The sequence below is a fragment of the Budorcas taxicolor genome, chromosome 2, assembly GCF_023091745.1.
Source record: "Budorcas taxicolor isolate Tak-1 chromosome 2, Takin1.1, whole genome shotgun sequence".
Lineage (NCBI taxonomy): Eukaryota > Metazoa > Chordata > Mammalia > Artiodactyla > Bovidae > Budorcas > Budorcas taxicolor.
Genome location: NC_068911.1, coordinates 149,036,710 through 149,053,389, shown reverse-complemented (window position 1 = coordinate 149,053,389; position 16,680 = coordinate 149,036,710). Strand labels below are relative to the sequence as shown.

Sequence of the window (16,680 nt, the reverse complement as noted above, 5' to 3'; positions counted from 1 at the left end):
TTTAGACAAAGGATGATTAGAGTTGGCTTTTCTTAGCCGGTGAAGAGCTATCTATTATTTCGGCTCAAAATGAGAAAAAGCTTTTGCTGTACGTTATGTTTTATACATTGGCTGCTTCACCTTGGCTTCTGTGATTTAAAGCTTTTCAAAAAACGTGGTCCTCTGGATGGGAAGGTGTGAGGGAACAAAGAAAGAACCGCTTTTTGACAGGTTAGCAGTGCTTTGCTTGAACCACCATGTGTAAAATCGCTGGGAAACCTGGGGCTGCAGAGTCACTATTAAAAATGGGGGTGGTGGGGTCCTTTCTGCAGATTCACAGACTAAAACCACAAAACCATGATTCTCCAGTTTAACTCTTTCAATTCAGGATTTTGCAGCCAGTCAGGGCTTGGAAGGCATGTTGATGGCCATCTGGTCCAAGCCCCCCCAGACACTGGTTCTATTTCCTGGGTTAAGTGGGGGGCGGACTGCTCCCAGTTGACATGGTTTGCAATGCACTAAATCGGTGGCTTTATGGTAAGAAAGGTTCTGATGTTCTAAAGGCTCACGCTCATAAATTCATTTGCTACTTGGATTTTCCATTATAAAAAATGAGTTTACATTAAAGAAGACAAAAGAAAACAACATTTTTCAAGAATTTATCCTATCAGAAAGAATACAGTATCTTAGTACCATGCCGAAGGCAATCTTTATCTATTCAATTTCTCTCTCTTAAAGACAAACTTAAATTTCCCAAGACATCAAGGAAGCACAGAGCAATTCTCAAGCACTGTACTGAGAAGAACTCAAGGGCTCTTCTCCACTGGATTCTTGAAGAATTACAATGCAATTTAGGGTCTGTTTTCACAATCTGCAAAATAGCTTTAAGACTCTGGGGTGAAGAAGCAGTGACAATAATCGCACAACAGGTGGGATTCAGAGCAACTGCCACCAACCCTTTGTACTTTTCCAGCACCAAGCCTAGGAGGCAGGCTGTGGCTTCCCTTTTCAGGAAAGAAAATATCAACAAATCCCAAAGAATTTAAGGGATCTGCACAGTCACGGGGAGTTATAAACATCCAATATTCCTGATTTCCATGGCTCAGCCTAGTCAATTTCACATCATCCCCTATTAATTCAAAAATCAAACATGCAGGTTACACCTGAAATCATAAAGGGCCACTCACCTAACCATGCACACTGGCGCAAAGTTTAAAAAATCCTTTCAAACCTTGCTGCACTAAGTTCAAGATTCCCATACTTTTTTTTTTTTGGCTATTCTGCACAATTGACAGTTGCCTCTTGACCACTTAATATGACTTTCCTCCTCAGTTCAAATCCCCACTGACTACTTTGTCAGTTGTCTACACTGGCTGTTCTCCATCTGGTTCGAGAGGTGAACTGGTACAGGCAAGGCTGTTCTCTGGAGACTCCCATGAAATACTGACAGACTCTCTTCCACCACACGTCCAAGGAACTAAAACACTTCATAAAGCTTTTTATAAACATTCATACCTTTGCATCTAAAAATAACATGCATCTGAATTTTTTCCATTTTTTTTTCCAATTTTTTCCATTAATAGTATATATATATGTTCATTGGTTTTCTTGTTTGGTAGATTTCACTGATGGGCAAAAGTTAGCAGACTTGATAATGGCTTAAGAAAGTTTTAAGAAAAAGCTTAAAATCGAGAAAAAAATTTCCATTCATTGAGTTTTTATCTCACTGACACTGATTCTAGCAACAGAATATCTTAGTTCTTCTGGTAGTTCTATGGAAATATAAATTGAGAATCACTGATCTGTATATCCACAGTGATGTTATGGAACTTTATTTGAAAATTCCACAGCAAAGAGATTATGCCTGCTCATTTCCTCCAGGCCACACAGATTATTGTGTATAATATAGCATAAATTAAACACAGCTGGATAAGGTATTAATATCAGTGCAAAATCCTACACTGTTTCTTAAAAGCTACTAGCCAGTTTTGCTCATCACATGGGAAGATAACATTAAAAAAAAAGAATCACACATTCTGTCTCTTGTCATTTTATTTATTTTGTACTCTCCCAGGAGGCTGGTATCTCATTTAGATCTAAGTTTCTGTATATGGGGTAATACCAAGCCCAGATAATGCTTTATGATAATGTCAAAAAATGTCAATGACTGTTATTTTCTTGGGAATGAAAATTGCAAGGTTTTTATCCCATGAGGACAGAAATGGAGCTGGTATAGATTACTTTACAGCACTTAGCACAGTGTGACACTGAAGGCAGATACGAAATGAAAGTGTTTTGAAAAGATAAAGCCGCCGTAGTGGAAAGAGCCCTAAAATACAGAGCTAACAGGCTTGGGGACAGCCTCAGCTCTGCCATGGAGTAGGTGTGAGACCTTGGTCGAATCCCAATCTCCGTGAACTTCAGTTTCCCTTCCAGTAAAACGGAGGTGCCAACTTCCTGCCAACCATAAATGACTATAATAAGGACTAAAGGGTAAGAAGGTTTGAAAACTCTGCTATATAAATGTTAATTTGTTACTTTGACGAAAGCAAGTGACATGGGATGGTTAGAGCATTAACATGTATACCAAATACCCTTAGGACTAATTTCTAACAACTGTGACTAGAGAGAGGTGCCCTCAAAATACACTAAATGCAAATTCCAACTTTCTTTGAGGCATTCAGAATATGTATCACCATCCTGTCATTCCCCTGGGGTTTATTTTTAGGACTGTCCATCAACAGTGATCTACCCAAGGAGAAAGCTGAAAACTCATGAGAGATTTGGGAAGCAGACTAGATAGGCTGAGAAACGAAGCAGGCTCACCATCCTGGCCTTGGGAGGTAGGGAAAGGTTACAGAAAGACAACATCAGGGGACTCTGGTCACCCCCACGGTGCCCCTTCCTGAGAAGGAACGGCAGTGCCCACGTGGACTTCCAAATCCCTATCTGCTGCCCCAACTCACAGTTTTGTCCTTGGTGGTCATCTCCTTGGCGGCGGCATCCAGGGCGGCTCTGGTCCTGGCGTTGATCTGGCCTGGGGCGACCACCACCATCTTGCGCTGCTTGGCTGGGAGCTGGGAGAGGACGTCGCCCTTGAGGCGTCGCAGCATGACCGCCTCCTCCAGCAGGAGCTTCAGCTCCCCCAGATTGGAGGAGCCCGAGTAGTCCCATCCCCAGGGCTGCTGTGGAGGCAGAACCGAGACACAGCCCGTGAGACTCCTCAGGACCCGGGGACGGGGCTGTGACCCCCAGGGACGACTTCCTCACAACATTCTCTTCCCCTGGCTTTGTTCACAGAACTTCAATTGGCTTTGAGGGATGACTCAAACCTCCAGGAAGACAAATGAGAAACAGGAAGGGAATAGGAAGAAACAAAGTTCGGAATGAGGTGAACCAAAAATGTGTATCATCAGTTCAGTTCAGTCGCTCAGTCGTGTCCGACTCTTTGTGACCCCATGAAGCGCAGCACGCCAAGCCTCCCTGTCCATCACCAACTCCCGGAGTTCACTCAGACTCACGTCCATCGAGTCCGTGATGCCATCCAGCCATCTCATCCTCGGTCGTCCCCTTCTTCTCCTGCCCCCAATCCCTCCCAGCATCAGAGTCTTTTCCAATGAGTCAACTCTTCTCAAGAGGTGGCCAAAGTACTGGAGTTTCAGCATTAGCATCATTCCTTCCAAAGAAATCCCAGGGCTGATCTCCTTCAGAATGGACATGGCATCCCACAATTTGGTGTTAAGCTTTCTAGCAGCAAAGGGAAAATGCCACATGGTTTGGTGCCCGTTACATTCAAGATCAAGCGAGAGGGACTCCCCTGGTGGTCCAGTGGCCAAGACTCCTTGCATCCAATGCTAGAGGCCTGGGTGTGATTCCTGGTTAGGAAACTAGATGCTGCAACTAAGACCTGACTGAACCAAACAAATAAATATTAAAAAGAAAAAAGAACAAACCAGATATTCAGCGTGTCAGGCTCTTCCTATACATCAAATGCAGAAAGACTCTTCCTCAGGGCTTCCCCCAGAGAGCCCACTGCCCAAGGTAAGAGACGATGCTGTGATATCTTTATTTGGTGGGGTTAACAGGGATTTATTTACAAAGCTGTTCTTCCCCAGTATGGGCTTCACCAAGCGCGACCTGGTGGCTGCCATCACAGTGGCCACAGTGGTAGGGGCAGAAGGGGAGAACCCAGAACACAGGTGCAGCTGCATCTGGTTGAAACCAGAGGTGGGTTTTAGAGCGCCCAGGCCATCTTTCATAAAAATGGTTCCTTCACCAGCAGCTCACAGGCGGCAGCGAGTGAGAATGCCTACTCGCTGCCATACAGCTGGAGGGGTCGTTACCAAATAAAAACCCTGCCCTTCGCTAACAATCTTAACAGAAATAGGACTGACTTCTACGGTCTTGTAGAAAATGAGGGAGCCGGGGTGCCTGTTGCCTTAGGGTTTCAGCTGCTCATTTTCCCTCATGCCTCACCCCACCCAGTACTGTGAACCGCTGTGGGCAGGGGCTAGGCTTGCTCATTTTTGAGGGCCAGTGGACCTAGTATAATGGCGGAGATGTGGCAGGTGTCCTTTGCTAAATGGGGAACAGGAAGAGACAGCCAAAGGTAGAGAAATAAAATGATCAAAAACTGCTTCTTTCTTTTTTTAAAAAAATGCTCTGAAATCAACTGGAAGTTCTCAGCAAATGCCTTCATACCATGGGGTTGAAAATGAGCTCAGTATGGGGCATTCTCTTCAGTGGCTTCTTTTATTGCAAGAATCTGGCCACAATTAAAAAAAAAAAAAAGTAGATCTGGCCTACTGGCTGCATTATATAAAAATCATGCCAGGAACAAATGGATATCATAATTAATTTAGGTATCATGCTCCAACATTCTAATATTCTCAGCTTTTAATCTTGCAGGTTAAAACCTGATAATACCAAAGGTTTTAATATATGGAATAACTACATTTCAGCAAGCTTTTTACTGAAAACTTATCAGGGAGCAGGCATTGGTCTAAGTGGAAGGAAGGATATGAAGATGTGGAAGGTACTAACTTTGTTTTCTTGGTTGCTGGGGCAGCAAGGAGGAGGGAAAGGGTGAATTTGAGGATGTGAAGGACTGCGGAGATGGTGGCCAGGAACACAGGGAGGGATGGCATGGTGGTAAAGGCCATGAGCTCTGCTTCTAGATCCTACCACCCCTGGCTCAACAAGGCACTATCAGGGACCAGACTGTCGAGGAGGAGAAGATCCTTTGCAGAAAGCGGATCGCTTGCGAAGAGGACAGAGGTACAAATCACACATGGGAGTTCTGAGTGATCAAGACAACCGTGTCCAATCTAATTTGGATTGATCCACAGGGAAACTTAGTTAAAGAAGTGTACAGCTTTAAGTATATTCAAGGACAGAGATTTCTTGCCTCAGTGACCAGCTAAAAATGGTGTGCAATTAACTTTGCCAGGCTTCACAAGTTACACGATAAGTACTTTGTTTGAATATAAGTGGATATTTTTAAAGTACTTGAAAAGCTTTTCTCTTTTCAGGAAGTATTTCAAAATAAGGCAGATGATCGTTTTTATGTCATGAACTTGCACAGCAAGGCTCTTCTCTCTCAGGTGGTGTGGCGGGCAGCCACTTCTCCAGAGTGTCAGGGCCAGCCATGCAAACAGCAGCTTGGCATATCTGTGATTTGGTCACCAAACAGGAATCCTTGAGGTCTCAAGTAACAAGGCTTTGAGTCCAGCTAGAGCCTCTGTGACAGGGGCACCACCCACAAGAAAGAAGCCGGCATGAGAATGAGTAATTAACTAAGGGGGATGTCTGAGGGCTTCCTTGGTGGCTCAGACAGTAAAGGGGCAAGTCTGGCATCCAACTTTTTTTTTCACTCTTATTTCCCACATCATTAATTTTTTTCTTCAATTTTTTTAAAAAATTGAGGTTTTAGAAATCATGATAGCATTTGTGTTTATAAGGTTTGCTCTGCCCTTTTTGGAAAAGAGGAGCTGTGTGGACTGCGGCTCCAGGGGCAGCCGCTTCTCTGGCTCTGTATTCACACACAAATAATCGGTAGGTCAGAGGCTTCCGGCCTGCGGACCAGACACGGTTCACCATCATGAGTCAACATCTGAGCCAAGGCGCACTGCTGCGAGCCCGCCAGGCCAGCCTGAGACCACGCCCCCCACTCCACCTGTTCAAAGGCGTCCTCTGTCCTCTGTGCAGCAAGCAGGGGGCCCTTGGCTTCACCTAAGCTCCCTTCAGTGTCCTCCAGTCCGGCAAGAGCTGCAGGCTCACGGAGATCCAAGCACCTGTGCACTGCCCACTGGTCGCTTTACCAGAAAATACTATTGAGCATTAGAACTAGGAGGGGCTGCTCTTGTCTAATAGAAGACACTCCAAGACCAGAGTGAGGGGTGAAGCGGAGCTAAAATCTGAATCCAGCTCCGTGGCTGGTCCCTTCTGACCACGCCATGGCCGAAAAGAAGGAACAAGAAGGAAAGTGTGACTGTTGTATTTAAAATGGATAACCAACAAAAACCTATTGCATTGCACATGGAACTCTGCTCAATGTTATCAGCCTGGATGGGAGGGAGGATTTGGGGGGGGGGAATGGATATGTGTATATGTATGGCTGAGTCCCTTCACTGTTCACCTGAAACTATCACGACATTGTTAATTGGCTATACCCCAATACAGATGGTTTTTTGGTGTTAAAAAATAATAAAAGAAAAAAGAAAAGTGTGACAATCAGGGTGAAGGGTGGGTGGGGAAGAGAGGGAACGGAGAATAAATACCCGCTTGGCGCCACAGTAGCGAAGTCCAAAGGCATGGAACTGAGGGAAGAAGGTTGGCTTGACGGCAAGGATCTGCGTGTAGAGCTCCGCCGGCCGGGACATTGCTGGTGTGCCCGACAGTAAGATCACCCTCTTGGCAACCTAGAACACAAAGAGCCAAAGGTGCTGAGGCACACAGAGGACACGCAGGGCATGTCCCCAGCACCCTCTCACTAGGAGCTGGAGCCGATGACTCTGGAACAGTATATTCCGTGGAATCCAGCAGGAAGCAAGACCTTTGCTTCCTGGCATTCTGACCGTAGGTGCTTCCCAAGTTCACTCATCTTAGGTCTAAGGCAGATGTAGATTCCAAATACCCTAAGACTGGCGTCACTCCAGGGCTGTGTGTGGCATCAGCCTGGGAACTCTAGGCGAAGGTACCACAATCAGAGAGAGAGAGCAAGTGTGCTCCGAGAACCTCATGGTTGGATCCCTGTAAGAGGCTGGGCGTCATCTTCTAAGCTGCCTTGGCCAAGCCCTCGGTCCACATCTATTTAAGCACTTAGCCCCTTGCACTGCGTTCTATCTTGTCTGACTCCCTCAACTAGACTGCAAGCTTCTTGAGATCAAGGACTGAGCTGGGTTCCCTTTGATTTCCTGTAGCACAGTGGCTGGCACAAAGTAAGCACTCAGTAGGTATTCACTGTATGCCAAAAAACATTCACAAGGAAGCTAACCAGTGTCCTAGGGACGGCAGAGTAAACATGAAGAATCCAGCATTGGAAGAGGAAGCATGGGAGACTGCAGCAGCTCTGAACGTTTTCCAGGATGGATTTCTGACATCCAAGCAGAACCTGTGATCAGACAATGGCACCTAGGACCAGCCCTTTCGCACTCCCAGGAGGAAGAATCCGCGATGGCCTGTGTGTTAAGCCTCTATTTGATTTTCTTTAGAGGAAAACAGAAAAAACAACAGAAAAAAGTGTCACTAACCCAGCTGCACAATGCTTTGAGCCTGGATATCCCTGACTCAAGTTCATTTTGCAGTTAATAAGGACTTTAAAAGGTGGGACCTGGATCCATCTCCCCTAAACGCAGTCCAGGCCTGTAGCAGGCTGCTCAGCCAAAGGCAGAATGGGTCTAAATAGTTGGTTGATTTCAATGACAGGCTTCAGATTCCTCATTACCCTGATATCCACCTGACCCAAGGAGATCAGACCCCAAATCCTACTTCTTACTCAGATGAGAAAGAGGGTGAGAGGAAAAAAAAAAAAAGATAGAGACACTCCCCACTGGATTAGAATGCAGAATGGTCAAAGATCACTAGAGGTACAATCCATTTCAGCTCTGGGAAGGGACCCTACTGTGGGGCTCAGTTGTCTAGAAACAGCTTGCTAACCACTGTAACCTTGAGTTAATGACAGCAGCATAAGGCAATTGCATGCAGTCAATCACCTAGGGGAGGAAATTAGGTTTTCAGATGGATATGTGGCCTCATAAAAATAAATAAATAAAGGTGCAACAGAGGGAAGAAAAATAATTCTTTATAAATATACAATATATACCTTTCTCAAGATGCACTTCTGCCCTCTGAGGAACCACCAATACCTAATTCCATTATGACAGGAGAGCTATGAATTTCTCCAGCTATAATTTTCCACAGTTCAATTACCCAGGCCTTCTAATTTCCTGCAAGGTTTGATGTAGATTCATTAAAATAACAATGAGCTTCTTGAATGACGCCTGTAGCATCGCTTGCCTTGGCTCAAGATTATTTCAATGAAACGGGAGAAATGAAAAGTCTTATCAGTAAGAGCAAATCAGCTCATCATCCCAAACCTATTCCCCACATCATTGTCATCACCACTGCCATAGCCTGGGGATGGAGTCTGGGTAGCAGCTCACAGATTAGCTGATGGAAATTAACTCCAGGGTTCTCTGCCAGGTGGTTACAGGCCGGAGTTAATATGGAGTTAGCCTTCCCATATACTGTCCAGACCCTATAGGGCGTGAGGGGACTGATGAAAATGGATGCTTGTGGGTGTTAAAAAGCAGAGGCAGCATTATGGAAAACAAAAAAGGCCAGCTTTGAAAAGAAACTAATAGGGCGTCTCATCTATTATGGAATGATTTAAACTGCTCAGCCCCAACACGTTCATTGTCATCACTGTCACGCGTAAGGCCATTAATCATGCCCGGCTGCTCAAGGTTCAGATGTCATCCTCTACCTCTGGAACTTCCCATTTAGGAAAGTAGAAATGTATACAGCTACACGAATCCACACTAAACTGAATGCCTTAAGTTAACTCTTACCGAACCCAAGAAACCCACAATGGAACAATGCAAAAAAAAAAGAAAGAAAGATTTCTATTTAGTGTCAAGAGAAGTTGGGTCATTCTCACAAGCAGGGGATTCCTTCTGCAGATGGCCTGATCACCCTCGGGGAGAGAGCAGGCCCTCCACCTGACACCACTCCCCCTCTGACCTGAAGAGGCAAACAGCCATCTCTTCAGAACGCAGAGAGACTGGGTTTCCTACTCCCTGCTTTTATATCACAATGAAAAGATGGCCACAGGGCTTTCTTGGTGGCTCAGACAGTAAAGAATCTGCCCACAGTACAGGAGACCTGGGTTCGATCTGAGTCAGACAGATGCCCTGGAGAAGGAAATGGCTACCCATGCCAGTATTCTTAAGTGGAGAATCCCATGGACAGAGGAACCTGGCAAGCTATGGTCCATAGGGTCACAGAGTTCGACACAAATGAGAGACTAACACACTTCACTTGCTCTGAGTGTTCTTACGGGGCTTCCCAGGTGACACTAGTGGTAAAGAAGGCGACTGCCAGTGCAGGAGACATTACAAGACTCAGGTTTGATCCCTGGGTCAGAAAGATCCCCTGGAGGGCATGGCAACCCACTCCAGTATTCCTGCCTGCAGAATCCCATGGACAGAGGAGCCTGGTGGACTACAGTCCATGGGGTCGCAGAGAGTCAGACATGACTGAAGCAACTTAGCATGCATGTAACACCCAGAGCTTGGCTACAAATCCACCGAAAGGGAACGGATGGTACACATTACGACAGATTTATGCAGCAGAAAACTACTTGTGAGAATGAGATCCTGTCATCGGTAATGAAGTGGAATGATTACCAAGATACATCATCAAGGGGGAAAAGAAAGGTAAAAAACAGTGGTAGAGTACCCTAGGGAGGGAGATGAGAAACACACATCACGTCCTGGCGTGGGCGCAGACCAGTTTTAAGAACTAAACCAAGGGACTGGGGACTCAAGGTGGGCGCAGGCCATTTTCCAGTGCACACTCCTTTGTGCTATTTGAATATGCCACCTGGTGAAAGTGCTTTAGTGAGGAAGGAAAAGAAAAAGCTCGTGCACCGTAGACCACCAGTCTCATCTGGCCTAGCCAATCAACAGAGATGAAAGGACTCCACTCACACAGAAGGAGAAACACCTGTCTATTAGGAGGGATGGTGGGATTCTTTCTTTCTCTACAGAAATAATCTAACTGGTTTAACAATAAAAAGCACTATAAATAAAACACCACTAAGGAAAACTCAAACACACACCTCACAGCTCAACAGGGAAAAATCTGACACCCTTCAGGGCTGAGGCCACAAGGAGAAAAAGAGTGTGCGGTGATTTGGGCTGAGCGAGAGTGATGATGGTGATGCATGGGCAGACTGAACTTCAGAGGCAGCTGTCAAAAGGTAAAATCACTACCCAGAAATCCCGAATGTAGGAATTTGTCCTAAGAGGACAAGGTATACAAGCTCTGAATATATGGATGGTGTTCATGTTCAGAATTATTTATAACAGCTAAACAAGGTCCCACGCTAAGGGTTAAATTATGGGATGCGACCATACCACAGAATGCTCCTAAGCCATTAAAAACGATCTTGTCCTACAACTGACGTGTCAGAAAAATAACCAAACTGTTAACAGAGGTTTTCTGTGTTGGGAGGGATGAAAGGTGGTTCTTTTTTTTTTTGTGGCCATGCCACGCAGCATTCAGGATTCTAGATGCCCAACCAGGGATTGACCCCCACCCCCGAAATCCCCACCCCTCTGACAGTGGAAGCTTGGTCTTAACCACCGGATCACCGGGGAAGTCTCAAGATGATTTTAGTTTTAGTTTTGTCCCCTATAGCTTTCTGTCTTGCTTGCTTTGAACCCATTGAACAACATGAGTGTGACCTGTACAATTCCACCTAAGCAGATATTTTTCAACAATAGGCTGAAAATTGAACCACACGGATGAGTCTGAGGATGTGGGGGAACCGCAGATACGGAGGGCCAACTAACTATAAGCAAGTTAAAGGCAGACTAACCTCCACGTTGTTCAAGGGTCAACAGGAAATGAAAATAGAACCACTTTGTTTAGCAGCCTGGGAAAATAGTGCCATAGGGAAAGAAAGTTGCCACCTTTCCCCAGGGTACAGTGACACCAATTTCCTACAACAAGTCCTCTGCATGCAGCTGCTGTTTCCATCCATGAAACCCACATGCTCTGGCCTAGCTGTCTCACAGACAGTGGGATTGTAACCTAATTACCTCATCATGAACATCTGCTGAAAATCTTGACATACTAATTAACAGAATGTAGTTCTAAGAGATCCCCGAGTGGAGTGAGGGGAATAGTCAAGTGGTATTAAATTAGGCCCTTATGTGGCTTTTCAAAGGCATTACTTTACTTCTTCCCAACTCTCTTCTTATTCCAAAAAATACCTAGCTTGACTCGTTTCCTTAGAGCATCTAGATCAATGGTTCTCAAGAGAAATGGGGAAGCATAATTCCCCTCCTCTTGCACCTGGGCTTCCGTGCTGGCTCAGCTGGTAAAGAATCTGCCTGCAATGTGGGAGACCTGGGTTCGGTCCCTGGGTTGGGAAGATCTGCTGGAGAAGGGAAAGGCTACCCACTCCAGTATTCTGGCCTGGAGAATTCCATGGACAGAGGAGCCATCCATGGGGTCGCAAAGAGTCGGACATGACTGAGCAACTTTCACATGCCACACACGCCACCTGGGACACTTCATATCTGGAGATAACTCTGGGTGTCACAACTGGGGGTACCAGTGGCATTTAGTGGGTACAGGCCAGGGATGCTGTTAAACATCCTATTGATACAATGCCTAGGACGGCCCTGTGGACAACAAGGAATTACCCAGCCCAAAATGTCAACAGTGCCAAGGTCGAGGAACTGTGATCCAGATGAAAATACAGCAGAGAGATGATAGGTCTGATCAACAGAATTAACACAGGATGCCTCATCCTCCACCCCCACTCAAAGGTGCCAACAGTCCAGCACCACGCAAAGTCAATGTTATGGATGACAACAGTTTTGAGACACCCATAAACAGGCTTATATTCACGGGTCCTATTTTGATACGTTAATTCACCCAAGTTCTATGGTAAATCCAGAGTAATATATACTAGTTTGCAGTTAAATATTTGTTTTAAATGTGTCACTCTGAAATATACCCAAGATATGAAAAATATTAACACTGTTTAAAAGGTCTGGCTCAGAAGCACATATTTCAGAAACCAATATTTAAGTCCGGCTTGCCTGCCAGGTGATGAGTGCATTAACAAGACAGTTGCTAAGAAGCTTTCCTAGTATATCTTTAATGATAGCATCTACGTACTGTGCAGTTTCTTTTGTCTAGACAATCAAGGGTACAGATTTAATTTTAGTTATGGCTGTAATATTGAAACCACGGTACCAAAGCCTATTAACATTTTTCAAAAGAAAACATATTAAAACCTCCCAAAACAAGGGTCACCACTCTGGGAAACACATTCCATTTATGTGTGTGCAGAAAGGGCTCTCAACCTATAAACATTTATAGGTAACTTGAGCAGAGAATGAAGCTTTTAAGTAAAGTACTTTTAAGTCTAGAGCAAATACAGTTCTGCTTTGTAAGATGTATCATGTTACCAGTTATTCTGAATGCAAAACAAACTTGAAATGAGTAGATACTTGAGTGCCTTTTGTAGGCAGGCAGAAAAAATTTTCAAGTGCTAGTTAAGTTTCACCAACATTTAGCATATTAGTTTTCTCCAGCTTAGTGCGATTATGTTTCTTTAAGGCAATACAAGCTGCAGTTTTAAAACAATGGCGCAACCCAAAGGCTGCTTTACTAGAGCCCAAGATAAACAGGCACTTTTGTTTGTTCAGTTCATACAAATCAAAGATTGCTCCAGAGTCATCTGTGAGATATTTTCACCTTGTTATGAGAAAAAAGATTACTTTTCTAATTGTACAATATTTTTCTCCTAAAGGACCAAAAAACTCACTATAGAAAAATGGAAGGAAATTTGGGGCTTTCCCCCTGTTGGGAGTGGAGGGACTAGAACACACAAAAAAGATACCAAAGTGTGTGACACACGCTACATGGCACTTATACTGCAGGTCAGAACAGAATGCTTTTGGATAGATTCAAAGCTGCACTGTACACACATAAAACACACACAACACACACATACACCTTCTGCTTGGAAGCCAGGACTCAAGCAGACAAAGTGTTCAGCACAGGTTCAGACCACCCCAGAAAAGGATGTGGACAGCTAACCTTTCTGTTAACAAATCAGCCTTAGGATGGCCCCAGAAAATGGTATCATCTTATTATTATTATAAATTAGTAATATTAACTATTATAAAGCAGGTCTCAGCTTTGTGACTGAGACCCACAATACCCAGTTGATACCCACACTTAGTTCTGAGTCTGTATAACTGGTTGCCCTTGGTTCCCAGCACCCCAAGAGCTCTGCCCCGCAAACCACTGAGCAGAGAGGCAGGTCCTCCTGGACAGTTTAAGATGGGACACTGCTGGAGGCTATAGCTCTGCCTTGTCCAGGAGGACCCTAAGGAGGTTCTGGAGTGAATCCTGACCCGACTCGTGACCTTCAACAGGTCTTCATGTATGACAGCCAACTACACTGACCACTAGCTCCTCAGCAGGACGTTAGGAAGAAAAGTGAATCTGGGACCAAAGTCCTAAGTAGAGATGCCCTGGGTCAATGCTAAGTCATGTCCGTGGGCTGCAGCCCCAGACTTGCAGCCCCTGCTCCCCGTGGACCCCTGTCCAGCCCAAACAAAACACAGGGCATCTCGGCACCCCGTGGGTTCAGGCGCCAAGTCTAGCCTCGGCAGCACTCACCTTGAGGAGGGGCACAGCTGCACGACAGCGGGCAGTCTTAATGTTTTTGAGGAAGTGGGATTCATCCTGTAAAGAAACAGTCACATAAGTGGACAAGGCCAAACCCTGCGTGGACGGAGAGAGAGCCCACGTCAAGCTTGACCCTGGTACAGCATCACCCTTCTTGTTCAGGGAGACGGCTGCGGGTGTGGCTAAGGACCAGGCTCTGGGCATCTTCTCTGCAATGTTTTAGGCAAGCTGCTTCATCTCTCAGGGACAGTTTTCCACCTGCAAAGTGGGGCTGGCGATGCCCCTGCCCTGCCCACCTCACTGGCTGCACTGAACAAATCTCTTTGCTGGTTTCTAAGACACACCTCCCACTAATCAGTGTGCTGAGGACCTGGGTGTGCCCTGCGCTGGCGCCTGGTGCTGCTGCCCGGCGTGTGCAGTCTCCTTCCCCTCCCTGAGCACCTCCTTGGCTCCCATGTCTCTGAAGGCACTGGGATGGATTGTGACAATCTGCGTGTGCTTCTGCCTGTCCTGCTGGGCTATGGCTCCCTGGAGGCCAGAGGCTGACCTCCTGTCTCCATACCCGCAGCAGTGCATGGCCCTGCACAGGGGATAACCCTCTAGTTGGCTGAGCAAACGGATGAAGGTGGCTCCCTTGCAGTCAACCTGCTGCCGGGAAACCCGAGGCAGAGCCTCCACTGCAGCCTTGTTGATGCGTATGTCTCAGAGGCTCAGCAAGAGCTTTCAAGAGCCCTTCCCTTTCGCTCTCTCTAGGTGAGATGTGCGCTTGACAACACGAGCAGCAAGGTCTGTGGAGCCACTGTCGACAGAAAATCCTATTTTTAGAGGAGGAAAATACCACTGGTAGTTTTCCAGTTACACGTTTGCATAAAGACCATTTTGTGTCATCTGGAGGCATCAGGTTTGCCTGTTCTGCCAAGAAAAAAAGTGAGGATACACTTACACTGGAATTCATCCATCGCACGCTCTACCCCGAACAGTCTATTACCTGGACTTGGGGTGGGAGCTGGCCGGATGTGGGCGGAGATGGGAGAGACTCGCACCTTTTCAGGGTTATATTTGTGAGCCTTGGGGACACACTGAGTGCTGGAGAGGAGGCCAGCCTCTCCAGACTTTCCTTCTGGAGCATGAGAGGAGTTAGAAGAGGGCAAGTGGCAACTATAAGACATAACATCACATCTGGGAGCAAGACTCTGAAAGCTTCTCCAAAAAAGGTTGAGTGCTTTAGTGTGTATGTATTTGTGGTGGGAGGGAACATCTTTATATCGGCTGAAAGAAAACCTATTAGCTGTTTGAGCTGCGTGCCTGGGTCATGCCAACAAAGAGAGCAGCAGATGAAGGCGCAGGCCCGTGCTGTCCAGGCTGTAGTTCCTGGAGTTCTGGGCTGTCTGGGGTCCACGGGCTCCATCGTGACCCCCCGTGGGGAGAAGAGGCGGGCTGGAAACCCCCAGCACAGACCCAGCAGATCACCACTTTCCAAAAAGCCCCCAGAAGATCCTAATATGTAGCCAGGACTGAGAATTGATATTTGAGAGAAATGAAATACCAGTTCCTCACAAAATGAAGCCAGTGATTTCTCTTCTAGAAACCTAGGGAGGCTCCATGAGATGACAGATGTGGACATTCGTGGAGCTTTCAGGGAGACCTTCCCCAGGGAGGAAGTACCGAAAGACTGTCGAGTCACTTACAACGATGACAACTTTAAATGGGGGTTTTAGCTGCTTTTCTAACTTGCTCAGAAGATCAAAACTGACAATGTTGACCAAGCCATCTGTCAGGCGGTCCTTCCCGGTCACCACAACGTTGATGTCGACCGGGTTCAGAGACGGCAGCCACCGACGGAAGGCCTGGGGGTGACAGGAGAGAACAAAATCCAAGTGAGGCTCTGGCCCGGCAGCCACCAGCTGGGACGCCCGCCAAGCCATCACTGACTCTCTCCAGGTGGACCAAGGTTAGCGCCCCTGCAGGTACACTCAGGCTCCCAGCTCCCCACCCGCCTGCATTTGCCATACCCTTGTCCCTAAGACTGAACTGTCCCTATGAACGCCGTAGCCTGAGCAAGCCGACAGCTGCCCCCGAGTAACCTGAAGCTGGGGAAAGCTACGGACGATGAACCACGTCTTCCTTCCTCACCGCGTCTGCTTATGGAGAGTTTTATTCATTTCACAGGACCACTCTGATCCTTGGATTTATGGTAGACAAGCTCATAGCTAAGTGACAACACAACGGCTGTGTCGGGTTCTTCAGCCAAAAAGTTGCCCGGCAGACAGAACACCTCCTACCCACACCACATGCTACTGGGTGTAAAATCCTGAGCCCCCAGTTAGGAGGTGTGACCTCAAGGTCCCAGAACCGCCCCTCACTAGCAGTAAGTATGGTGCTTAGCCTCTTTGAGGGGCAATTTTCTCATCTGTAAGTGGGGTTAATATCTCATGTCTGTTGTACATGGCTACTTAAGGATTAAGGGAAATAAAGGGAGTAAAACTATTCTGAAACCTAAGTGAAAGGTGTTGTCAGCAGGGACACCAGAGGCGCTCAGGAAGCGTCTGTGACAGGCGCAAGTTAGTTGGAGCTTGGAAAGACTGCTCCTCTCCTTCCTGAAGGCCTGGGCTGATCCCAACTCAGAAAACCAGGGGCCTGACCTCAGGAAGCTATCTCATCTCCCCTTTCACCCTCAGCTGACACAGAGCTTCCGAGCTTCCCTGGGGCCTGCCCCCAAACAGTCATGTGGTGACTCTGACTCTGAGGAAAACTGTCCTT

General features: G+C 46.5%; 1 protein-coding gene across 2 annotated transcripts in view; it reads right to left on the bottom strand.

The window, feature by feature from the left end:
* Positions 1-16,680, bottom strand: part of SMARCAL1 (SWI/SNF related, matrix associated, actin dependent regulator of chromatin, subfamily a like 1) — a 53,042-nt gene that overhangs the window by 15,357 nt on the left and 21,005 nt on the right. For both annotated transcript variants that reach the window (XM_052660999.1, XM_052661009.1), the window contains exons 9-12: positions 15,609-15,767; positions 13,912-13,977; positions 6,759-6,899; positions 2,946-3,164 (exon numbers count right to left, since the gene is read on the bottom strand). In XM_052660999.1, the coding sequence (XP_052516959.1) occupies positions 2,946-3,164; positions 6,759-6,899; positions 13,912-13,977; positions 15,609-15,767 (585 nt within the window). The remainder of the gene's footprint in view (positions 1-2,945; positions 3,165-6,758; positions 6,900-13,911; positions 13,978-15,608; positions 15,768-16,680) is intronic.